General features: G+C 39.2%; 2 protein-coding genes across 5 annotated transcripts in view; one reads left to right on the top strand and one right to left on the bottom strand.

Moving 5' to 3' along the window:
• The window catches only part of LOC150079308 (glucocorticoid-induced transcript 1 protein-like), a 397,411-nt gene that overhangs the window by 77,310 nt on the left and 292,611 nt on the right, over nucleotides 1-27,490 (top strand). The window lies entirely within an intron of this gene.
• Nucleotides 22,743-23,316, bottom strand: LOC150079309 (TLD domain-containing protein 2-like). Its single transcript, XM_090383399.1, is given in 1 exon segment — nucleotides 22,743-23,316. A coding segment is annotated over 1 exon segment (543 nt). The 5' UTR covers nucleotides 23,286-23,316.

Raw genomic sequence — 27,490 nt, 5'->3', positions numbered from 1 at the left:
CATTCTTTCTTGGAGTTTGTATACTCTTGTGAAACTGGATGCACAAAAGAAAACAAAAAAAATAAAATAAAAAATAATTCTTGCATATTACTTAACAGTAGGTATATGGCCACATCACTTTGTTAATTTTCTTTTTGTATCAGGAGAGTTGTAAGTCAATCTGCTTAGTTTTTGTAATCAGTTTAAAGCTGAAGCGGATGAAAGTAAAGCGAGAACCAGTTTGGATCTCAAACGTTAATTCAAAGTTATTGATACGATGTATCAATATGAATTTATGGTTTATATGTGCACCTTGCCACTTAAAGCCAGACTCATTTAGATAGATATCTATCTCATGGCCAGGGCATGATTCATATAGAACGGACGTGTCGGAGGTAACTGAAAATAATAGCAGCTCACAAAAATCATTGAGTGAATCTGTAGAGAAGAAAAGGTGGCAAATGCATCCAGAGAAGAATACAGTACTCTGTGGTCATTTGCTCTGGGAAACTCATTCTAAAAAACTAGGAAGAAACTGAATTCTCAGTGTGGAACAAGAGTTACAGCTTGTTTAAAGAATGAAGCGAGTACAGGAAGTCGTATATGGCATTACTTAAAGATTTTTTGTGCAGTAGCGAAATTACCGCACCGCCAAATCCGCTACCGGGGGGAGCGGACTCCGAGGATTTAAAGGGATCCGACGTGCTGGTTTGGTATGGTTGTTAAAGATCACGTGGATGCTCGGCTTTGGAGCCGAGAATTTATAGTCCGCCTCTGCTATCTTGCTGTGTGAAATTGAATTTAGAACTCATTTTCAGCACATTGAGCATTCAGTTTCGTTACATTAAAGCCAGATTCAAGGACTGGTTCCAGGAATTTTCTTGTACAGAACTTCTGAACTTGTACAATTTGTGCCATTTGCACTGTTTATCATAGTGAATCAGGGCTGAAGGGGATGGATGATAAATCTGTTTACACTCTTCATAATTAAATGAAATGAACTACTTTAACCATATCCGTTTTTCTCATTTCAGCATATTTTTCGATAGTGACGTTATTATAATTCCAGATACAATAAAGGCATATGACACTTTCGATATTTTATTTTTTGGCTAAACTACAGAATAAAAGAGAAGTCTTTTCACTAAGTAAATAGAACTTACTAACCGTGATATTAAGATTTTTAAAAATGCTTTCTGTTTCCTTGAAATGGTCGCTGCTTAAGAATCTCTTTGTTTGTTTGTTTTACTTTGCAGATACATTTAAGTTGACCCAGTCGGGGTCTCTGTTTGATATGTTTGAATAACATATCTAACCAATTAGAAGTTGAACAGCTGTGTTGGAAAGATGAATATTAGTTTCATATGGGTGGAAGGAGGAAGCTCACTTAAATATAAATGTCTCCTTCAAAGGGGCTGTCGTGGAACATCCTGCCCTCTTGGATGAACTGGAGTTAGATATTTTAAAAACCCACATAGAGAATAAGACTATGTGCGAAGCTGAGAATTACATATCCCCATAGTAGATCTTATGTTGATGTTACTCGTTTCGAGACAAAGGGCGAGCGAGGGAAGTCGAAGACTTTTTTTACCAAAGCCAAAAGACTGATGTAGGACTAGTGATGACATGAAGGCAGGGTTACTAAAGTCTATTCGTCCGGTGTTAAAATACACTAAGGTGACAGCAGTAAATAATTTGTTATAAGCGTGCAGCTTTAGAGGCTGCTACAGATCGAGGCAGTCAAATAATGACGTTTCCCAAAGTTACGGAGCTTGAGTTGGAGTAGAGAAGCATTCTAAAAGGAGCCCAAGTTGGTTGTCTTCGATGTTGATAAAGAAGTGAACCACACTGGTTCAGATTCCTTCTGCACCAGTTGTGCGAACGAAACTTTCACGACAGTGGAAGAGAGAAACAATTCCCATCCTCCGTCGGTGTCGGGACGTGAAACAAGATCAGAGACAAACCAGGATATAATTTTGTGTTGCAGACATCTGGTGAGAGAAAGATTATGATTTTCAAATAACAATTATTTTATTGACTGGAGCTTGTACAGGGTGAGAGACCTTGTATCGACCCAGTATTACCGCTGCATGCTTATGGCCATGTAGCAAAGTATTGTAAGAGTGATGGTTTCTGCGGCTAGCACAGTGGCCACAGAAACCATCACTCGTCCAGAGATTGTGTCGGTGGGGTCACGCATACAGAGATCTCACCAAGGTTGACGAAGTTCCCAAATGTGTCTGTCAACTGCTGTAGGGAGAAGGTAGAATGTGTCAGGAGAACGAGGAATACCACAAGTACGCAATTGAGCCGCCTTTCACGAGGGAGGAACTTACTACTGCCGCATCATTAATTAGGGGAAACAAATGCTCAGGACCGGACCTGCTGGAACCGGAAATAGTAAAAAAGATCGTTGAGCACGCTCCGATCTGCTGTTAAACCTGTACAACACATGTCTCCAAGCTGGTGCCTTTCCAGCCTCCTGGAAGGTTGCCAACGTCAAGTTTATTCTGAAAAATCCTCCAAAGCCGCCTCAACTACCTGAGTCTTATAGACCAATAGTATGCGTGACCCTGCCGAGACAATCTGTGTACGAGTGACCCCGCCGATGGAATCTATTGGTGCAATCTCTGTACGAGTGATGGTTTCTGTGACAAGCAAACTTTTTGAACGTACGTTGTACGGCCGACTACAACAACATTATGACTCAGTGAGCCTAACAACACCTAACCAGTTTGGCTTTAGGCAGGGGCTCTCATCAGTTTACGCCTACCAGCACCGCCTGTAATAGGTGAAAGAATGTGACAGGAAATACTCCCTAGTAATTTCAGTGGACTTTGCCGGGGCGTTCAACACGCTATGGTGGCCGATCGTCCTAGCAAGGCTCAGGGCTTCCAGTTTCCCTGGAAACCTCTTCCAGACCATTAACAACTACCTATCGAACAGATCTATAGCTGTCAAAGCACCGTACCAGTCTCTATCAAGAAATATTCACAGAGGTTGTCTGAAGGGTTCGGTTCTTGGACAGTTTCCTGGCCTTGGACCTCGGCGAAATAAAATCCCAGGCCTTCGCCGATGACCTTATCCTTACGGTCTCGGCAAACTCTAGGGTATAGCTGGAAGAACTAGCTAATCAGACCCTGGCACCTACCGGTATTGCACTACATCTGGCTGGATTTTAGTGCGCTTAGCACTGGCAGTGAATAATGGACCTGGCTCCTCGAGCTTGGGACGGGCATTAGGCAGCAGCTGCCCAGGTGTTGGCTGCTCCCTAGTGCGAATAGGCCTAACACACACAATATCTACCTACCTACCTACATACATACTACACACGTGTATTATTGTGAGGTTTTGTACCGTCACAGGTGAACATGGTGGAGATGAGCATATGCCTACGAGTCACCCTGACTCAAGAACTATAAAATAATAAGAAAAAAAAAAAAAAAAACTTAAACCTGCTACAAGACTGGACAAGACAAAACCACCTAAATATCTCCCCAGACAAACAAAACTAACTCAATCTTACTGAGAGGGGAAACTGAACTTCGTTTCCCCGTAGACCAAAATCATCGTAGAAGTCATCGTAGACCAAAATCTATCCTTCAAAGACCATCTTCAATACCTCTGCTCCAAGGTCAGGAGATACACTGCCCTGGTTGCCAGGGTCACCAGACAGAACTGGTGTCTCAGCCTGCGCACACTTCATTTATATTATAAAGCAGTTTTCATACACCTCTGGCGTGTGATACAACAAAGTCACCACAGCAGTTAACCGGCGAATCATTAACTCGACTCAAAGAATGATTCTACTCACCATCATTCGCGCCTGCAGCATGGTGAGTACCCACGCCCTACAGGTCCTGGTACGGATCCTTCCTCTGGAGATCGAGTGTAGAGGACTGCTGCACCACCTGGCAAAGAGTAACCACCAAAACATGCCTTGAGTACACAACCGATCTGCTGAGAGGAAAAAGTTTCAGGACCACCTGTTGCAGGTGTGGCAGGACTGATGGGCAAACTCCCACACTGGGGAGATCGCCAGGAAGTTAATCCCAGACATTGGTCGAGTATACCCTAGGACGGTCGGCAACCTCATTGGTCCACTTGACATCGATGGTTCGACTGTTGATGATCCTGCTCAGATAGCAAACAAACGGAATGAGTATTTTGCATCTACATTCACACATGAGGAATTATTAAGTTTTGAAAATGGCAGAAGGTTATCAAATTGTAGCAGGGTACTTAATGATTTTGTAATAACTGAGAGTAAAATGGAGGAGAAATTGTTGAAGTTAAACATAAGAAAAGCACCTGGGGTGGATGGGATCTATCCAGTTATATTAAAGGAGGTGGCAAAGCAACTAACCAAACCCTTACCTATAATTATGAGAGCATCGTTAGATTCAGGGAAGGTTCCCACGGACTGGAGATGTGCAAATGTATCCCCAATTCACAAAGGGGGATCGAAGGGTGACACTAGTAATCACAGACCAATTAGTTTAACTTCTGTTCCTGGTAAAATAATGGAGTCACTGGTTAAAGATACATTGCAGGAGCATCTAGACAAGACTGCAGCAATAATTCAGACACAGCATGGGTTTGTTAAGGGAAAGTCTTGACTGACAAATTTGATTGGTTATTATGATGTGGTTACAAAGGAACTGGATGCAAAAAATTATTTTGATATCATGTATTTGGATTTCAGGAAAGCTTTTGACACTGTTGCGCATGGAAGACTATTGTACAAATTGGAGCAGAATGGTATTAAGGGCAAGTTGCTACAATGGATAAAAGGATGGTTAAGTGGGAGAAGACAGAGGGTGATAATTAATGGGTGCTGCTCTTCGTGGACTAATGTTATTAGTGGATTCACACAGGGTTCGGTGTTGGGTCCACTGTTGTTTTGTTTATTTATCAACGATATTGATGAAGGTATATCAGGCTTAGTGTTGAAGTTTGCAGATGATACAAAGGTTGGTAGGATTGTTAATGACAGTAATGGCAGTGTGCTACTGCAACAGGATCTAGATAATTTGGGCAGATGGGCTAAGAAGTGGCAACTGAAGTTTAACCTTGACAAATGGCAAGTACTGCATATGGGTAGAAGTAACCCGAGAGAAAAGGACCAACTGTGTGGTACTACACTTAAGGTGGTAGAAAATGAAAAAGACCTGGGAGTAATTGTGCAGTCAGATATTGAAGTTTTCTGAGGTCGCCAGGGCAGGTCATGGGGTTTTGTCAATGATATATAGGAATTTTGCTAGCAGGGAAAAGGAGGTGATTGTTCTTCTGTATAAGCACTTCCTCATTCATTTCACAAATATACGTGGTCTCAATTCTAATCTCAACGATGTCCATTTCCACTTGCAGTCTGCCAAACCCCATGTACTTTTTCTGACAGAATCTCAGTTATCGGTTGATTCAACTACTGCTCATCTCAGATGCCCAAATTATTCGCTGTATGATTCTTTTCGCCACCAAGGTGGTACTTGTGCATATGTTCTCTCTGATATTCCCTGTCAGAGACTTGGCAATTTGGAATCACCTCTCTTTGATCTTCTCTGGCTCGTTGTGTCAAATTCATCTGTTGTCTCTACCGTTCTCCCAACTGCACTAATCACTTGGAGCTCTTTGACTTCCTCTCTTTGCAACTTGACTTTCTCCAGTCCAACTTTCCTAACAGTGAGGTAATTTTCCTTGGTGATTTTAATGTTCACAACTCCAGCTGGCTTCCATTTTCTAGTTACACCGACCCAGCTGGTCGAGATGCTGAGGCTTTTGCAATTACTAATGATCTTGCACAGATTGTTCATTTACGTACAAGAATACCGGACAATCCCAATCATACAGCCAATAGGCTTGATCTTTTTCTCACAAAACCCTTCTAAGTACACGGTCGAAGTGAGAGGTCCTTTAGGTACTTCAGATCACAACTTGGTGTTTGTCTGTTCTCCAATGGAACCTTTATCTCATGGCTATTCCCAACCTCGTGTTGTTTGGCATTACAAGAATGCAAAATGGGATGACCTGCGAGACTTCTTTTCTTCTTTTCCTTGGTCGGATTACTGTTTCAAAAGTTCTGATGTCAACGTTTGCTCAGATCGTGTCAGTGAAATTATTCTTGCAGGAATGGAATCCTTTATCCCACACTCCACTTTAAAATCTCGTCCTTCATCTAAACCTTGGTTTTCCAATAAATGTGCTAAGGTTGTTCAAGAGAAGAATGTTGAATATCGTAATTGGCTTGTTTCTAATTCTTCAGTTTCTTCCAACTCATATATTAATGATCTTGGTAAAACACCTCCCACCATTCCCAACCGGCTCCATTCAATGCCTCCTGTGGTCTTCCGTCAGAAAGATTTTGACGAATCTTGATGCTAATAAAGCTCCAGGTCCCGATGGTATTTCTCCACTTGTTCTCAAAACCAGTGCTCCTGAACTTACTCCTATTCTTTGCTTCCCTTTTTCACTTTCTTATTCCAAAGGTGTTTTTCCTTCTGCTTGGAAATTTGCTCATATCCAGCCATTCCTAAAAAGGGTGACAAATCTCTTTTCCTCCAATTATCCCCCTATTGCGATTACTTCTACTCTTTCTAAAGTAATGGAGAAATCAATTAACCGCCAACTCTCTTAAACTACCTAGAAACCTTTCGTCTGATCAACAATCGCCAGTATGGATTCCATCAGTGTCGATCCACTGGTGATATTCTGGCTTATGTTACCCATTTATGGACTAATTCAATGGAAAGGTTCGGTGAAACACAAGTAGTTGCTCTTGACATCTCAAAGGCTTTTGATCGTGTTTGGCATAAAGGTCTTCTAAACAAGCTTCCATCTTATGGTTTGTCAACTGTTTTTAGTAATTGGTTATCCAGTTTTCTCTCTGATCGCTCACTGAGGGTGATAGTAGATGGCTCTCTGTCTTCTAACTTCTCCACTAATGCCGGTGTCCCACAAGGTTCAGTTCTTTCCCCCACTCTTTTCCTCTTGTATATTAATGACCTTCTTCCATTGACTGGAAATCCTATCCAAAGTTTTGCCGATGATAGCACATTGCATTCCACTTTCCATTTTGAGAAACCTTGTCCTGCTCAATCAGCTTCAACTTCTCGAAAATCTGCTACTAATTCCTTAAATGCCGATCTTCAGGTAATTCTCCAGTGGGGCAAAGACAACTTAGTTGATTTCAACCCTTCTAAAACTCAGTCTTGTCTTATATCTCGCAAAAAAGGATTCTTCTGCTCCTATGCTTATCTTTAGTGACACTCCGATTTCTAGGCAAAATGATATATGTCTTTTGGGGATTACCCTGACTTCTAATCTTCCTTGGCACAAGCACATTACAAATATTGCTTCTTTTGCATCTAAAAAACTTGGTTTTCTCTTTCGCTCTCGGCGTTACTTTTCTTCCAAACAGCTGTTCACTCTGTACAAATCGCATATCCGCCCCACCATGTAATATTGTTCGTTCCCAAACATGGGGCAGTGACCTCAAAATCTCTCTCAGGCTTCTAGATTCCATTCAGAAGAGGGCAGTTAGTTTAATTAATGACTCATCTCTAACAGAGTCTCTGCACTCGCCGTCTCATAGCCGTACTGTTTGTGCTGCATGTCTCTTCTACGGATACTTCCATGGGCACTGTTCTTCTGAATTAGCTTCTATAATTCCTACTCTCTCTTTCAAAACAGTCCGAACACGTGCTGCCACCAGCCAACATCCATTTACTGTCCAACTTCAAACTCACAGAACCAACTTTTCATCTACCTCGTTTATTCATTCAACTGCTGTTTTTTGGAACAACCTTCCTTCATACGTATTTCCTGAAAATTACAGTCTACAGAAGTTCAAGTCCAATGTCAACAAATATCTTCTTTCGTCTTCACAACCTCCAACCCCAGCACGGTACTAAGTTCTATAGGTTCTAACACCTCTCGTGTTTGGGCGTTACATAAAAAAATATAAAAATAAGGCAATGGTCAGGCCACGCCTTCAGTACTGCGTACAGGTCCGGAGGCCTCATTTTAGGAAAGATGTAGATTTGCTTGAGCTTGTACAGAGAATGGCAACAAGATTGGTGAGGGGAATGAAGGGATCCTCTTACCAAGAGAGGCTTAAGTTCTGCAAATTGCAGTGACTGGAGACTAGGCACCTGCGCGGTGATCTGATTGAGGTGTATAAGGCCTTGAATGGGTTGAGCACGCTGAATTCTGATGGGATCCTTTCACTTGTTCAGATTACGAACCTAAGGGGACATAAATTAAAATTAAGAAAAGACAGATGTAGAATAGATGTATGGAAATTTGCCTTTAGCCAGCGGGTGGTTAATTGCTGGAACAAACTTCCATCTGTCGTTGTGGAAGTTGATAGGTTGAATAAATCTGAGGAACTGGACAGGCATTTGGAGGGAATGGTGTAATTTTTTTTTTTTTTTTTGTTTTGGCTGATGCTGCATAAGCTCGTACACTTGCTTTCTGGCATCACATGCTACTGCTACCTGTGGCTCTTTGAGCATGTAACTGCAGCTCTTTAACTTTTAGCCCACATGAAGCAAAGTTTGAAATGGAATTAGAGGACTTAATATTCAAGGACATGTGGAGTGCAAGACTAAAATACCTTAAAACTTAAATTGAAGATTTGGAGAGGCAAAAGGCTGCCCTTGCAATTCGACATAAATGGATGCCGATAGATGAGTTGAAAAAGCAAGACGAAATTGTTTTCGATGCGGGTGTAGCTTACCGGACACGTATATAAATCTGAACTTAATACGTATATAAATAAATATTTGCGTTTATATAAATATAATATTTTGCGTTTGGACTTCTGTCAGTTTTTTGTTCGACGAATTTCTACGGGCAAATATTTTCGAACATGAACTATATTAAAAATAAATCAAGAAACCGTCTGAACAATGCGAGTCTCTCAGCATGCTTAAAAGTTGAAAATTAAATTATGGCATGCTTCCCTGATGTTTAGAGACTCACTCAAGAAGTTCAGCAGCAAAAGTCACATTAATTAAAAATATTATTAATAAATAATATTTCAAAAAATATATATTTCGAATAAAACACCTTCCCACTCTATTCCATTTCTTAAACTCCCCCCGGCGCCTCCGTAGCCAGGTGGGAAGGAGCAGCAGTGCGTAGCACACGCTTCTTGATTAGACCGGGGTTCGAGCCCGTCACCACCAAATACGGAGGATGCGGAAAGGTCAGGAAATGATCACCGCATATTCCCGGAGCAATATGGCCTTAGTTGCTAATGCTCCTAAAAACCAAATAACAAACAACAAACCGCGCTCCCTCAACTTTAGCTGAAGTGGCGCTTCGGATTATCTCTCTTTTTTTCAATTATATCAAAAATGGCTCTTCACTCAAAAAGGTTGCCGACACCTGCCCTACCACCACGATTTTGTTCTCACTGGGCCTGCAAGTAGCATACCATGTTCACTGGACATGGTGCCATCAATGCCAAGCTTTCCTTACTTGGAATCGAAGAAGATCCTTCTTGCGTCTGCGGCGGATTAGAGAGCGTGCAGCATCTAATGTATGATTGCCCGCTCTGTGATGACCTCCTCAGCATATTAATAACAAAGATAATGTATTCTCTCAGAGGACAAAAACCCATCACATACTGGACTCGAAAGAAGAATACCAAGCCTTCACCTCCTATGCCCAAGAGCTCTTCACAAGAAGACGAACACTCATCGCGATGGAGCGCCACTGATCTTGTGCCATCACACAACCCACAAGTAGCCTGACAAGCGAAACGACAAAGTTTCAGACAGCAGTTTTCCATGACTCGACTGCACAGCACTACGGCCACCCCAAGTGGTGGAACCCCAACTTCAAGTGATAACAAACACAGACTTGATATCAATGACTGGTCAAGACTATGAACAACTTACCACTGGTCTGGACTGGACTCACCAGGATTTCACATTAACCACCGATCAAGACAAAATGCAGCCTGCTGCCAACGCTCCATTAGGCCACCTGCACCATGTTCCCTTGCGTGGCGCCTTTACTCGTTTTCCCCTGGCGGCGGGAGACGGGTTTTTGTCTTCCCCCCCACTCTTCTCCTGGTGGGGTCAGCCCCCAATGACTTTTCTGTGGACGCTTTCCCTATAGTTTCCATATTTCTGCCAGTCCCTCCAGACTTCAGCCCCCCCCCCCCAACTACTCTAACTAAACCGATCGAGTATGCCCCAAACTTAATGTTGCCAAATTTAACCAAGGTCAAAAATTTGATCTCACCTTCGCTTGAATTAATTATGGCCACAGAAGCCTATGCGCCAACAACTACAAAAAAAAAAAAAAAAAAAAACGTAAAACCGAAATTCAAATAACTGTCAATATATTTTCGTTTTGGTCTTTTATTAGTTGGTTCCAGGCCATATCAGAGGGGGGCACCAGGTGGGCCAGCTCGCATGGGCCTACGATTTTGAGGGGGCCTACTCCCCCCTGGTAGGCTGAACAAAATTAAGATGTGTTACTTTATATATATATATATATATATATATATATTTTTTTTTTTTTTTTTTTGTTTTTTTACTTCAGATCAGTTTTAGTATTAGTATTAGTAACGGCCGCATGGTGCAAGAAAGCCTATGGCTTATGCTGCACCAGCCAAAAAAAAATAAAAAATAAAAAAAAATAAATCCGAACAAAACAATGATAAAAACAAAAAAATAAAAATAAATAACTAAATAATAATAATTAATAAAATAAAAAATAAATAAAAAGGAAATTAAACCTATCATCCTATGTGCTTCCCTTACCCGAAAGTACTATCCAGATGACCTTTGAATTTCCCCAAACTCTCGGCCTCTACCACCCATGAAGGCAACTTATTCCAGTAATTTATAACTCGCTGGCTAAAACAGAACTTCCTGCAATCCAATCTAAACATTTCCCCCCGTAACTTGAATTTATGTCCCCTAGTTCTAGCATCATTTATAATCTTGAAAATTTTGTCCTCATTCATTTTACTGATGCCTCTCAGAGCCTTAAACACCTCAATCAAATCTCCTCTAAGGTGTCTAGTTTCCAAACTCTGCAACCCACATATTCGAAGTCTTTCTTCATAAGGACACCCTTTTGCCGATCTCACCAGGCGAGTTACCCTTCTTTGCACCCTTTCAAGAAGCTCGATGTCTTTCTTCAGGTGAGGTCTCCATACTTGAACACAGTATTCGAAGTGTGGTCTAACATAAGCCTTATATAATGGGATTATCATGTCCCTATCTCTACTTGTAAAAGTTCGATAGATCATCGATAGGACACCATGGGCCTTCCTTGCAACCTGTTTACAATGCTCAGAGAATTTCATGTCTGACCGTATTGTAACACCCAAGTCCCTTTCCTCCAGTACTGGGTTTAGTTGAACTCCACCAAGTGAATAGGTTTTTTTGGGATTACTGTTTCCCAGGTGTAATACCTTCCACTTTGTTGGATTAAAGCACAGCTGCCATTTTTCTGACCATTCCTGAAGTCTATCTAGGTCTCTCTGAAGAAGCTCAGCTTGACAGTGATCATTAACTACTCTACCAATTTTAACATCATCTGCAAATTTAGACATCACGCCCTCTATCCCTTCATCAATGTCGTTTATGAAAATTAAAAACAACAGTGATCCGAATACTGATCCTTGGGGAACCCCACTTCTTACATCAACCCAATCTGAGGAATAGCCATTTATCACAACCCTCTGCCTCCTGCCCTGAAGCCATCCTTCTATCCATCTAAGGATTTTCCCAGTGATTCCAACCTGTTCCAGCTTATAAAGCAACCGCTCATGTGGGACTGAGTCAAAAGCTTTGCTGAAATCTAAATAAACAATGTCGAAATTATTCCCTAAATCCAGCTCGTGAGTGACCCTTTCGAAATAGCGAACCAGATTTGTTAAACATGATTTTCCCTTTACGAAACCATGCTGAGTATCCTTGAGAATTTCAATTCGATCCAAATGATCCTGAATTCCACCCTTGATCATTGCCTCCATGATTTTCCCTACTACTGAAGTCAGACTGACAGGTCGATAATTTCCAACTTCACTTTTAGAGCCACCCTTATGTATGGGAGATACATTTGCACTTTTCCAATCCAAGGGAATCTTCCCAGAGTCTAATGATGCTCGCATAATTAGCCTCAATGGTTCAATGCACTCGCTTGCCGCCTCTCTTAAGATTATAGGGTATATTGCATCAACTCCAGGAGCCTTACTGGTCTGTAGGCTCGAAAGTTTTTTCATTAAATAATCTTGCGAAATTTCAATATCATTAATTACATATTTTTTAACTTCGCTCCCACAATTTCCCTTTGCCACAAAAGGCTTTTCATTTGTAAATATCGATGCAAAATAACTGTTGAGTTCATCTGCAACGGCAGCTGGTGTATTTATTACTATCCCCTTTCCCTTACATAAAGGTCCGATCTGGTTTGTCCTGCTCTTCTTGGCATTTATATATGTGAAGAATTCTTTATCCCCCCTCTTTGCTCTGTTTGCTAGTGATTTCTCATAAACTGCCTTTGCCTGTCGAACCTTTTCTGTGGCTCTATTACACATCACCTTGTAGCTGTTATAGGCTTCAGTACTTTTTATTGTTCTGTATCCTTTCCATGCCACCTTTTTCTGCTCAAGTAATGCGGCAACTTCACTAGTCATCCAACTTGGAACCCTCCTCGTGGAGTATTTTTTTAATGGTATATACGCATTCAAGGCATCTGTGATTAATGTTTTAAAAGCGTACCACAGTTCAATCGTATTCATTCTCTGCGCGATATCTACCCAGTTAATAGAGGCCATGTAGTACCTTAAGGCATCATAATTTCCTTTTCTGAAATTAAAACCCATTCCTTTGCCTTTTACTTCTGCTACCTCTCTCGTCATCATCCACCGTAGAACTCCGTGATCACTTCCTGCTACTGGTTCCTCTACTGTCAGCCCTGTTATGTCATCTGATTCATGTGTGATGATGAGGTCTAGGATATTCTTTTCTCTAGTATTTTCCCTGACATGTTGATACAAATAACAGTCATCTAGTTGATTTAAAAATTTTGTTCCCCATGTCGAGTTTCCTTCCCATTTACTCCAATCAATTAGAGGCAGATTGAAATCACCCATAATAAGGCATTGACGCTTACTTGCCCATTCTATTTGCATGTAGAGGCTTTTGTCATAATCTTCACAATCACCTGGTCTGTAGATTACTCCTACTCGCATTATACCTTTGTTTCCAACTATCTCACACCATACAGACTCTATACTAGCATGTGAAACGTCTGAATCCGGGAAAGCTATCGTCGCACTCAGGCTGCTTCTGATAAGAAGCATTACCCCACCACCCCTTCTATCTAACCTATCCTTCCTAAATACATTATACAAGCCGTACTGAAACTCATCATCCCCAATTTCCGGGTGGCACCACGTCTCTGTAAGCCCTATTATGTCCGCGTTACTTGTTTTAACCAGCAGTTCGAATTCGCTCATTTTATTGACGACACTTCTAACGTTACTGTATAAACAATTAAGATTTACTGTTCTTGTATATTTAACAACCCTAACACAACCCTTGAAGTTTTTTAGGCTCTCTTCCCTGGCATTAGCTACCCGCCCACGTGAAACGTTTGTGCCCCCAGAACATCTAGATAATACGTCCAGTTGGGGTAACAGATAAGAACTCTTGAGGTATGTGCAAGAGTTACTTTGACCAATATTATCAGATAAACACGTGTCAACATTACCCACATCCCAACTAACTAGCAGTTTCCCTGAACCTTTAAGGTATCCTCAATAATACTGGAAAAACTTTTGCACTACCTTTGTTTAAGTGCATCCCATCTCTACAAAACAAATTCCTTCTACCTACAAGTGTGGGCCATGCTGATAGAAATTTACCCCCTAAAGCCTTGCAGATTCCTTCAAGTCTTGAGTTAATCCACAAGGCTCTTAACATATAATCCCTCCTATCGTGTCTGGGCAGAATTGCAGACACATAGACATTATGGCCTAGCTCGCGACATTTCCTCAGCATGGTTCTGTATTTTTCCAACAAATCGTCAGATCGTGTACGTTTAATATCGTTTGTCCCCACATGAATAATAATATTTTCTTTACCCCCTTTAAAATCTGACAGTCTGTTGGTGACATCATCAATAGTTGCTCCCGGCAGACATACCCTGGTTCTCCTCCACCTATCTTTATTACAAAAAATATTCCCCGTTTCCCTGACAATGGAGTCTCCTAATAATACAATGTCCTTTTTAACCAGAGTAGTTTGCACTTGGTTTTTCTGTTTTGAGGCTCGAATCGGGTGTGCATCACTTGGTAGATTGCTGGAGTTTTGAGTCCCTGACGAGCTCCCAGATGCATTATTTTCGAGGGCAAGCACTCGTTTTTTCAGGGACTCAAATTGTTCCCTCAGAGCACCAAATTGTAATTTAAGATCGGTGCACTCCTTACATCGATCACAAAGAAAAGAATCCCCAGGTGAGCTAGGATTAGTCACCAGGTCGACCTTGGAAAACATTCCACAGGTTCCACAACGGATTAAATCATGACTCACCCGTAAATCGCCATCTGCTATTTCCGTGTGAGTCACGATACCCTGTGACGTGTTTAAGGCAGATCTCGTAACTACCATTATAAAATTAAATAAATATCAATGAAAGTAACTTTAAAAAATTATATCTATAATATTATTAAAATCAAACAGTTACAGGAAAACCTATAACAAAATAATCCAACAATATCTAAATAAATCAAATATTTAAAAGCACTATCCAAAAGTAAACCACTTAACTGAGGAGCCCTATCTAAGCGCGTCCGCTCACCTCGAATGCCAACCTAGAACTCAAGTTTTGTGGGACAATGAAAAAATATGGAAGTGGTGCAGCAAAGAGAAAGCGTGCCAAATCGCAAGAAGAAGCTGTCAAAAAATCCAAATCAATTACTGACTTCGTAATTAGACATCACCATCAGTGTGAATCAGAGAATGACCACGCTGATCTTGATGACCAGGACCAGCTGCAGATACAGAAGGTAAAACTCCCAAAGAAACTGATAGAGCAAACAGTGGAACCACAATTGCCAACTGAAGCTGATGCTGATAATAATGAAAAAGGGTCCTCCACATCACAAATCCACATTGGACTTATTCATAAGAGGAATAGAATTGATACTGAATCATTTATAAAAGTTCAGGACTTTGAAGTACCAACTGATGTCCCCAAGGAGAAGAATAATCACTCATTTCCAACTCGCCTTTTTACAGTAATATTGACAAATGGAGAGAAATATAAACGAGACTGGCTGCGTTGGAGTCAAGCGAAACAATCGTTGTATTGTGCAACTTGTTTTTTGTTTACCAAGGGGGATCTCTCTCTTCTAATGTGATTGTATTAACCAGTCATCCAGGATGGAGTATTGAGAAAGGGTGGAGAAAATTAAAGGATCGCATTCCAAGTCATGAAAATTCTAACTTACACAAGAAAAACTATATTGCATGGAAAGAAGCAAGTAAAGAAGCAATGAGCGGTGCTTCAACTTCAATTGACAATTATATTGTTGACCAGCTCAAGGCTGAAAATAATAAATGGAAGAAAACTCTTGATATCCTATTTTTGTCAGAGAGGGGACTCGCTTTCTGTGGTTCTTCTGAACAAATTGACTATAGCCGTAATGGAATTTTTTTGGGTATTGTTCAGCTTCTGAGCAAATATGATTCAGTATTAGCCAAACATGTTGCACGCGTACGGAATGAAACACGACTCCAGGTACACTACCTATCGAATAAAATACAAAATGGGTTCATTGAAATCTGTGGATCATTTGTGCAAAAGAGCATTATTGAAGAAATAAAAGCTGCAAAGTATTTTGCAATTGCTGTTGATGGAACACCTGATTGTTCTCACAAAGAACAGTTATCATTCATCATCAGATATGTGAAGAGGGAAGATACCAGTTTTTCAACTGAAGAATGTTTTCTTGCATTTCATGAATTTTCCAAAAAGACCGGTGAAGAAATTGCAGAGAATCTTAGACTTCATAGTAAGTCTCAATCTGAACTTTGAAGACTGTGTGGGTCAAGCATATGATAATGGCAGGAAAGTACAGTGGTGCGCAGGCGATCTTAAAGGAGAAGAATGAGAAATGCATTTTCTCCAATTGTGCAAATCATACTCTGAATCTTGTTGGTACGGATTCTGCTGAAGCCTGCAGTGAAGCTGTAACATTCTTTGGAATCATATAGAAAATGTTCGATGTCTTCAGTTCCAAGTTCCCAGCGGCTGGAGATACTGAAAGAACACCTTCCTGTCTCACTGCATAAAATGTCAAAAACAAGATGGTCAACGATAATTGTCTGTGTAAGACAAATTGCACGGCATTTGGATAGTGTTAGAAATGCAGTGGCAGAGCTGAGTGAAGTAACTAATTTGACAGCATAGTGTAAGTCTGATCTTCGGGGTATCAAAAAATACTTGGATACTTTTGGATGTGTACTGATGTCAGCCATTTGGGTTAAAGTTCTCACAATGATCCATGAGGTCAACTTGGTAATAGAATCCCGTGATGCTACATTAGATGTAGAAAGGGACAACATTGATCAACTACAGATAGATATTCTGAAACTGCAGGGGCTCACATCTGGTGAGTATGGGCTTGGCACACCCAGGGTCCTGAGCTGGATATCATCATCATCTCTCTCTCTCTCTCTCTCTCTCTCTCTCTCTCTCTCTCTCACACACAGGGTAACTCGGGAATTTTTTTTTGGCTGGTGCAGCATAAGTCTCAGGCTTCCTTGCACCATATACCTAATAATAATTATTATTATGAGGACTCCGGGCTCCTAATAATAATAAAAGATAGACAAGCGGTATACCCCACTCAACCTAAGCGGGGAGTCCTCTCCCAACCAGAGGCACAAACGAAGCTAGAAAGATGGGCAGAGAAGACACTCCATGAAGACATCTCCATCAAGATCACAGATAAAATTGCTTCCAATGCATGGCTCACGAGTGGGACGCTCTTCCCGGAGACTGAAGGATTCATGCTCGCCATCCACGACCAGGTAGCCAGGATAATACATCAGAAGCTAGCAAGGAAATAAAAGTTGATCGAAGAAAGTGTACCGTACTACAAGTACGAACCCCAGACAGTACTAAAGACCCGAACCCACAAGCTGTACTGAGACCGTGCCATAATAACGGATAGGACAATCCTGCACAACAGACAGGACATAACCCTTGTGGACAAGAAGGAAAAGGCTACCTATCTGATTGACATAGCGGTACCGAACACTGGCAACCTGCAGAAAACCCATGGGGAAAAAATCAGGACGTACACGAACCTAAGACAGGAGATCAAAGAGATGTGGCATATGCAACAAGTAACGACCATCCCGATCATCATGTCAACCACAGGTATGGTACCAAAAACCCTACATAACAGCCTAGCAGCAATAGGTCTCCCAGCGAACACCTACAAGAAACTCCAGAGAGTTGCAATCCTGAACACCTGTAGGATAGTCAGAGTTCCTCGACCAACAGTAACACCAGACATAACAACAACCACCCTGTGTACTTGATAGCAATACCCGTCACGAGGTGGAACCCCCAATCAGGGAGAAATAATATGAGTAATAATAACTGAAAGAGAAGTGGAATGATATACTTAAAGAAGCACGGCATGTGTCCATCAGTATTGGTATGCCAGATAGTTTTGCTACTCGCATGGGGTACCCAACTCAAAAGAATGCCGAAAATTACTTCACGGTGAATGTGTTCTTCACCATAATTGACTTTGTTATCGATGGCCTTTCACGTCGTTTTGATGCAGTCAGGGACATTTGTGGACTTTTTGATTTTTTGTGGCACTTTAAGCAGTTAGATGAGAACGAGTTGTTACAAAAAACTAAACAGTTTCAGCTGCGATACCCAAGTTATATTTCAGGTGATATTCAGAGTGAAGTGCTTCTTAAAAGAAGATTTGATGTGAATTTCAGATTCGATGCTGTGTTACCGAAGAAAATTTATGGTCAAATATTGACCTTGAGATTGGGCAACGTTTTCCCAAATGTCCTCATCGCATTGCGCATTTTTCTGTCATTTGCTAGCAACAGTGGCCTCTAATGAGAGGAGCTTCAGTGTCTTAAAGCGCATTAAATCATACTTTCGGTCCACAATGGTGCAAGAACGTTTGAATGGATTAGCAATTTTGAACATCAACAGTGACAAGTCAAAGTTGCTTGATTTTTCTGGCGTAATAGATGAATTTGCTCCAAGAAAAGCACGAAAAGTATTTCTGAATGTGAAGAAGTGATGACCATTTCTGATCTGAAATTCCGAATACAGAATAAACATGAATGTACTGTTGTGTTTTCTGCTTCTTATTACCGTATGATACTCTATTGTCATATACATTTTGAATAAAATTGCTTGCCATTACATTTTTTTATAAATCGTTCTGGTTCTTTTATTCTGTTCTGTTACTTGTAAGTACATCACGTACACTACATGTAAATGTATATATCCATACATAAATCATATGTATTTAGCACTGATTACAAAAATACTTAATGAGCAGTTTGAAATGGGGCCTACATTTCCCATCTGGCCTGGGGCTATTAATTGGGCACCGGCCTGGTTGGTTCTTGTTCTTTCACTTCTGATTTTTGGGGAACAAAAGGCTGGATGGTTGTGTTAGAGTTTAATGGCGCATGGACTACTTTGGTCATAATGCGCCTAGGGAAAAAAAGGCTGCGATTGTTCATCTTCGCTTTGAAGTGTGACAATATTGTGTTCGTTTTCATCGACCACAGTTGCACTGCTGGAAGTACTTTGCTTCTCGTTTTAAAGTTCCTTTGTTTTTTGTTTTTTTCCAACTACAAATCCATAGTCACATGCATTAATAATAATCTTTCGTAAAGGTAATTATCAAAAAAAAAAAAAAAAAATATATATATATATATATATATATATATATATATATATATATATACAAGGAAGTAGTTTAGTTATGATATCGGTTCGCTTTCCCCTCTCCCTCAACCCCTGTATTCCAGGCTAAATCGCATATGAATGGCATATTAGATCACTACATTGCTACTTTTTCTTAGATGTCATTACCTCTACGCATACTTCTCTATGCAAAGCCCGCCAAAATAAAGTATTCCGTGGCCTGTTTTGATTATTAGTCGATGCCAGTATATTAATAACCGAGATATTGCACATTTCTAGTTGGGATCCACCACTAACAAGGTGAACTTGTAGTACTTGTTAAATGTTTCAGGCGCGTTCGATTTTTTTTTCTTAAATTGATTTTTTTTTTTTCATTTGATTAATAGAAGTGAAAATTAAACATAGTTATCTCCTTATGAGTTAATTAATTACTAAGATTATAACTTCATAGAACGCTTAATAAAACTTTACAGTTTTACTTTCTCTAAACCTTAGCTGTTCAGTTTAATTTCAACTGTATAATATTTATTAGTCTCTCCCCTATACTTTTAAGTCACCTTTCTCTCTGTGTATACAGCGTGTTTAAAAAGCGATGGTCAATAATTTAAAGGTGAAATGTACAGACTACAATATGAAAAAAAAAGCCTAGTAAACATGGGTCTTTAAGTGAGTCGTTTTCGAGATATTGCACATTTCTAGTTGGGATCCACCACTGAAAAGGTGAACTGTAGAGTTGGGATCCACCATTGACGTTTGTTGAGGTTAGGTTATGTTCATTCTCTCCCTTTCCCCTCTCTCAATTCCCTGAGACGTAGCAGGCATATTAGTACTTGTCAAAGGATAGTCAACATGGAAAGAGGTTACAGCAACGAAGAGTATGCGGACATGCACTTCATGTATGGTAAAGCCAACGGCAGAGCACTTGAGGCTGCACGTTTGTACCAAGAAGCATTTCCCTGCTGAAGGCAGCCCAACAGGCTCACATTCATCAGGGTACATCAACGCCTTAGAGAACATGGGCGCTTCGCACATGGAGTACGAACAGGTAGGCCCAGAAGCATAACACCTGATGTTGAGGAAAGGGTGTTAGAAAGACCATCCTGTAACATGTAACATCTGTAAAATCCTGTGGTGTTGAAACCAAAAATTAAAAATGTATTATCTTATGTTTAATAAAACCATATGCCTGCTACGCTTCCGTCCTAAAAATGTATTATCTTATGTTTAATAAAACTACCCTTAGCAAAGGATTCACAGATTTTTGCTAAACTAGTGCTCCCATAGTCATTGGCGGATCTTAACAGAAAATGTGCATAATCTGGAAAACGGTTCATTTTCGGCCCGATGTTCACTGGGACTTTTTTGCTTATTTTAGTTTGTACTTTTTCGGCGAATAGGGGAAACCCTGGAGCCCGCCAAAAAAAATAATAAAATACTTTTTGTACTTTTTACCTTTAAATTATTGACCATTTTTGAATATATATTGTAATAAATATGACAGATAAAAATAATAATGATGGCAGTGCAAGTCACACGGAAAGCCAAACGCCAAAAAGAAATACGAGAAAAATGTAGGTTAAATTAAAGAAATAGAGGGAAGTAACCTGTAAAATAAAAATACATCAGAATATATATATTAGATAGTATGAATCAGAGCTGTAATGTTCAATACGTTCTACGTTGATATTAATATTTGTTAAATAATAAGAGGAGTTTACCTCAATATTGTAAGTAGAACACTTCAATATGATACTCTCCAGAAATTAAAACGAAAAAATCGAAAAACTTACCTTAGAGTAAAAAATAAAAACCAATTAAAAATCAATTTAACACAATTAAAAATATTAAAAAGAATCTAACGGAAATATTCAAAACGAGTTTCCTTCCCGAAGCTGACAACGCTTTTCGACCGTATGTCGTGATCACAGGAATTTTTAAATTGATTTTAATTGTGTTAAATTATTTTTTACTCTAATGTAAGTTTTTTATTTTTTCGTTTTAATTTCTGGAGAGTATCATACGGAAGTGTTATACTTACTATATCGAGGTAAACTCCTCTTATTATTTTATAAATATATATTTCTACGCACTATATGGCCTTAGCAGCCCTTGTGCCATTAAACAACATATCAACCAACCATATATATATATATATATATTTTTTTTTTACTTATTTATTAGCGTTGTCCCTTAACTTGATTTACTAATTTTCCGTACAGTTGTTTCCATTACAGCTAGTCACAAAATGCCTATGGAAGTGCATCATGTCCTTTTACTGGAACAAAGCCAAAGGCTGCCGCTCGTCCTACTGTTTTGTTTTGGGGCGTGTGTTTTGTAATCGGAAAGCACTGAGTTTTAGATATTTTTCCGCTGCTGTGCGTCTTTTTGCTTGCTTTGAAAAGTTTATTTAGGGTCTTATGGTCTTTATCCTTTGCCGTTTCCTATACTGAAATTTCCGTTTACGTCTATGACTATCACCCCTTTTGGCATTTCTTTCTTTAAAAAGCGTGTTTTCTTAAAAGAGCGTGTTTGGTCCGCTGAATTTTTGGATGAATTGGATGAATCTGATATTTTCCCCAAGTCGAAAGGCTTGAATCTGCTCTCAAGCTACTTGCACAGCCATGTTGTTATTGCTTCGGAATTGCTACAGGTATATCTGTACAAAACTTCCGATCAGATTTTTCTTCCTGTCCATTCATTAATTTCACCTTTTTTTTTTTTGTAATTGCAGTATTCTTATTTACTCAATCACATTTCGCATATTATTTAACTATAAAGATATATACTAGATCCTTATCCTGTTGTAATTCATTGCTCGTACTAGAGCTCCCACAATAACCTCTCAATGGTATGCTTAACTTTATGCAAGCTTTCGTTTAGAAACTTATCTCCTTTTATGTAAATTAAGTGTCCTATTTTCTTGCAGCACAATTCTATACAGTTTCCAAATGCCCATTATTTTCGGTGACCTATATACAAAATTCTCGTCAAACGCTATGCAGCCATTTCATGAATAATTTTTATAGTTCATTTATAAATACACAATTAAATTCTCCCTGTTTTATTTCATTTTAATTACCTCCGATTTTAAATTAATAAATAATATTAAATTATTTAGAAATAACAGATCGAGTTTTATAATACGAAGACAAAACGGTTTCATTCATAAAAAATGCTTTATTGCATTTATTTTTTTGCATTTTGGCAGTAACCATACAAGCCCTCGAGCTTTTGTTAAATATTGAAACAGTTGCTATATTTTATGTTTATTTTTATACTACATAAATGAGAGCTTACATATGCTCAATTTTAACTCAATGCAAAATCCCTAGTCATGCCACTTTGCTATTCCAGCTGCAAGAAGGTACTATATATGAAGAAACAAACATCAGTGGAGGTCTAGTTGGCATGAGCTACTGCTATCATACATACACGAATACAAACAACTTCATAAGCAGACAATAAATTAGTTTCAACCTAACCTACTGGAAAGTTAGTGATAAGACTAAACTAAATTGTGCAAACAATGATCATAACCTTCTAAAGGCTTAGCCATATACAGTACTTGCATTGCTCTCTACATACACAGACATATATACAGATATGACAGAGGAAGCAGCTTCCATGGAAGACCACCTATGTCGATTTTATTTTGTGAAACAAGGCGTTATGGGTAGCATGTAACTTCTCTCTTCACTGGAGACTAGCAGTTCAACTTCTACCTGAAAATTAGTGATACCCTGATGCTCACACAGGTTGGAATTCTAAATTAAACTGCTTATACCTTAGTTGACATTGGATCATGCTTAAAGTGTCTTAATTACAAAGTCCTCTTTTGCAGAAAGAATTTCATTTTCATATGTCTTGCATTTGTTACTTCTTCCATGATATAAATCTCCATCAAGCCAGAGACCAAACTGCCCATCTCCTGCTCCTATAGCAATACTGTTGATGTCAACCCTGACAAAATACATGTTGTTCCCACTCCAGAGATAGCACTTAAATTCTGGATGAAATTTAAAAAGAAATGATTCCCCAGTTCCATAAAAGTGGTCACTCATCTTTAATGAAGATGATGTTAAAGCTCCAAACACAGCTCCATTGGTATCACAAATAACAAGAAGGACAGGAGTATCATACATGGTCATATTTCTGTACAATGTTTTTAAATTAAAACCATGTTTAGAATTACTATAGATTAAAGCCCATGGATAGCCTACTGCTCTGGCTGGTAGATGCTTGGAAAGCTCCTTCATGTGTTCCTCTTATAAAATATCTGAATTTTCCAACAGATCTGGCAGAGGAAGTTCAGAAAGATCCAAACCAGAAACCTTATCAGCATCACTCATTGAAATTACCTCCCAATCACTATGACTGATACTTCTAAGACCTCCAAAATGATCCTCCACTGGTTTCTAAAGTTAATGGACTGGCTCTCTTGATTTTTGCTTCCTCTTCATCTTTATCTACTCCTTCTTGAACTTTCTCTTCTGCCTCTTCCTCATCTTCTGTATCAATTGGAATGAATCCTACCTGCTCAGGATCTACTGAATCAACATCACCATATAAATGCAGAGCCCAGTGTTGAAAACTGGGCTCCTCATTTATAAAAAATTATATAAAAATAAACTGGGAAAACTGTTTATTTTTATATAATTTTTTTTTGTATTTAGTAGGACAAAACTTGTGCTTCTTGTGTTTTATAGTTCTTAATTTTATATTACTCGTTGAAGCTTGCGGCGTTTGAGCATTTCTGCGCTATGTATACTTTATGGAACTGGTCCATTTGTTCGACTAGATTTTATTAGTGCATTACCTAATTCTTCTAAATGCTTTTTATGAACTTTTGATTTTTTTCCCTGCCAAGTTTATATTGAACCACATTATATAAAATTATATGTAAAACCAACTTGACTGTGTTGTTAAAAAAAATCATCGGGCCTTAGTAGCAAAATGGATGGCATATAATGATGCAAGGAAGCGAACTCATTCTGCATCTGCCACAAAAATGAAATGAATAAAACTCATTATGCCTAGTTCGAAATTTCCAATTCCTCTTGAAATGTTTACAGACCGGCCTGCAACTTATTGGGATGTTTCACAATACGCTGCACGAAGGTAAACTTCATAAGATCAAGTTAGAACTGATCTTTCCTATGATTTTATAGTTGTGTCCTCTGGTTCTTGTCTCACTCTCAATAAGAATTCTCTCTCGTTTATTTTACTAATCCCCTTAGGGCTTTATATACTTCAATAAAATCTTTCCACTAAGGTGCCTAGTTGCTAAACTCTGTAGACCACATCTTCTAGGTTTAATTCTTAGCGCTCTTCACCAATCTGGTTGCCTTTGCATCTTCTCCAGAAGTTCTGTATCTTTCTTTAGATATAGAACTTCTGGAAATCATAGAACACCATGTGCCTTTCTTGCTACTTACTTACACTGCATGTCGACGTTCACGTCTTTTTGTATCGTAATCTCCAAAGTTTTCTTATTCAGTACATCTTTTAAAACTTCTGTACCCCCATTAGTATCTTTTTGGAAGATAAGAAACGAGAGGCCACCTGTTACTCCAGTGCACTTTGAAGAATCCCTATTTATGATTACCCCTAGCTCCTGTCCAACTCCTAAACCACTGATGATCCATTCTTGTTATTCCGACCTGCTAATCTATACTATTAATCTTTACCTATATCTTAATCTATACCTTTGCTTTATATTATAACCTCTCGTAAGGAACTGTATCAAAATCTTTACTAAAATCCAGATATGTAATCTCAAAGTTGTTTCTCGCTTTATAACCTCGTCATAGTACACTGAAAGGACAGCATTTATGGACTACCTGGTTCCTGGGCAACGCGACGTTGTCACCCCTCTCGCTAGTGGATGAACCCACCGCTTGGCAGGTATATAGGTACACTGCATTCACGTAGACACTAATTCGATATCAGTATGGATAAACGTCGTGAGTTAACGACGTTTATCCATACTGATAAACGTCGTGAGTTAACGACGTTTATCCATACTGACATCTTTGGAAGACGTTCTTTGGAAGAGGGAAGATAGTGGGTGCCCGACGCATGGGTTCACTCTATCGTGATGGTGGTACAGAAATCGCGCTATGCCCGTTCGACAGTATCAAGAGCGTATCGGGAATACGTCATTTCCGGAATAATATCTCCACCCACAGTGGACAGCGCTGTGGGTGGAGAAAGCTGGTGGATGAACGTGGCCGTCGACATATGGCTCGCATTGTTTCAGCCAACTGGAGAGCGACAGTGGCACAAATCACCACCAATTTCAACGAGGGAGGTTTATACATGGTAAGTTAAACTTACTGGGCCTTATTTCTGATAGTACGGGTTATTAAAATATAATATACAATATGCTTTCAAAACGATTATCTATGAACAGTTTTTTTTTTTTTTTTTTTTTTTTACTTTTCTGCATATGTTTTGTCATATTTATTTGTTGATTTTTTAAAATTTTATATATATATATATATATATATATTAAAATTGATATCGAAGTAAAATAAAGTGGACATTGTCATTTCTGTATATTAGAAAAGTGCAGCAGAATTTATTTGAACAAATAATGGTTCTCTTGATATGTTTTCAGCGATATTCATTATAATGAAATTTCGGTATAAAAAATTGATTCTTGCGCCTCCGAGAAGTTTATTGTAACTGGATTTTACTATATATCGAATTACGAAATATCCCAGACATACTCTCGGGGAAGGCAGAAGTATAACTTTAGTTGATACCCTTAATCCGAATCTTACCAGAGACTTTCTTATCTACCATCTTGTAATTAACAGTTTCCCTGAACCCTTAAACTTCTGTTGTGGCATCAGCAAATACCTTTGCACCTCTCCTGATCAAGTGAATTCCGTCTTTAAAAAATACATCCTTTCGGTTAACCTAGGCCAAGCCAAACTGAGAAGAACTTCCCTTCATAAGCCGTGCAGAGTACCTCATGTCTCCAGTAATTCACGAGGCTTTCATCCTATAGTCCCTCCTATCATGTCTAGGCAGAATTACAGACAAAATAACATTTTGACCTAATTCTTTTGGTTCGATGTTTGTAGGTGTGTTAGAATAACTTCGGATAAGTTATCCACAGTCGTGTCAAAACTTTTAAGCACTTGTATGCAAACAAGAAAATTTCACCTCCTCCTCCACAGACATGAAAAGGTCCTGGTGTTAATGCTGTCGCCTCCCCAAAACATAATCATGGGCGGAAAAATCAACACGGACCTTTTCTACCCAGGTCTGTGTTCATTTTTCCGCCCATGGGAGCAGGCGCTCAGATGTAGCCGCTGCCATGTCAACACAGCCTTGAGGGTTTTACCTGCTCGTTATGGGCATAGATATTTTGAGTCATAAAAAGTATATACCGTACACTTTTACATGAAGCTCATATATATCCCAGGTTAATTTGTCACTTGTGATTTCGTTGAAGTGAACTTTTTGTCATAAAAACGAACTGTTCTCGAAATTTTGCGAAATCTTTGTAAAGACAGAGTCGTTCTTAAAAGTCATGTATTAAAAAAAAAAAAAAAAAAGCATAATTAAACATTGCAAAAATGCATTAAATATAAACCAAATTTTTAACAAGGCAAATATTTAAAAATAATTTGGAGAAAATATTCCAATTTAGAATGATGCACGTTAGTCATTTGCGCAGACGCATCAAGTACTTCATTTCGTGTATTAAGACTGTAGTGCGTTGCTAATTTAGAATTGGCTGTGTATTAATGATGCATTTGCACTTAACTTATACATAGTCTTCATTTCATGTTTAAAAATTAATATCATATTCCTGTTTGAGACTTTTTGAATGATATATGAGTAATTTTGTAGATGCAAAACTTGCGGCCTATATGGTTGTTCACAATAGTGAACAACCATGTGTTGAAGAACGGTTTTGTCAATAGATTAAAAACAAAACAAAAGTTGTTTAGAGAATTGTAACTGCATTCACTTGTTAACATCACATCGGAAATGGCCGCGGGAGCACTGAAGTTTATCCTTTTTCATCCAACTTCCGCCAAGATATCGGTTACTTGGGCAAGAGTATTTAATTGCCATATTCGAAACCCAGTCATTTGTTATCGTAACCAGAATGATCAAAAAGTTGGTGAAAACCCTGTTTCTAATCAACAGGAACTACAGTAGATAACATTAGATGTTTTCGTGTAAAGGCTCTTCATGGTAGTAGTTTAACTTGGAACAGAAACGCAAAGCAGTTTAGACTAGTTGGGCGAGGATATTAAAGGATGTTCTAGTAAGAAAGACTTGAGTCTTAGCAGGCAGAGAGGGAGGTCACTGTTCCATTTCTATAAGGTGGTGAGGCTACTCTTGAAATATTGTATGCGGGTCTGGATGCCACATCTAAAGAAAGTTGTGGAACGCTAGAGAGGGTGTGAAGAATATTGATGAAAAACGCTAAGCATTAGCTCTATGAGGAACAGTTTAGGTCTGCAGAGTTTAGCAACTAGCCATCTTGGGTAGGAGGGGAGTTGATTGAAGTGTATAAGGCGCTTTGGGG

The sequence above is a fragment of the Mastigoproctus giganteus genome, chromosome 10, assembly GCF_048544385.1.
Source record: "Mastigoproctus giganteus isolate SK-2022 chromosome 10, ASM4854438v1, whole genome shotgun sequence".
In the NCBI taxonomy this organism is placed as follows: Eukaryota; Metazoa; Arthropoda; class Arachnida; order Uropygi; family Thelyphonidae; genus Mastigoproctus; species Mastigoproctus giganteus.
The sequence above is the reverse complement of the archived record's forward strand: the minus strand, read 5'-3'. Positions and strand labels throughout refer to the sequence as shown.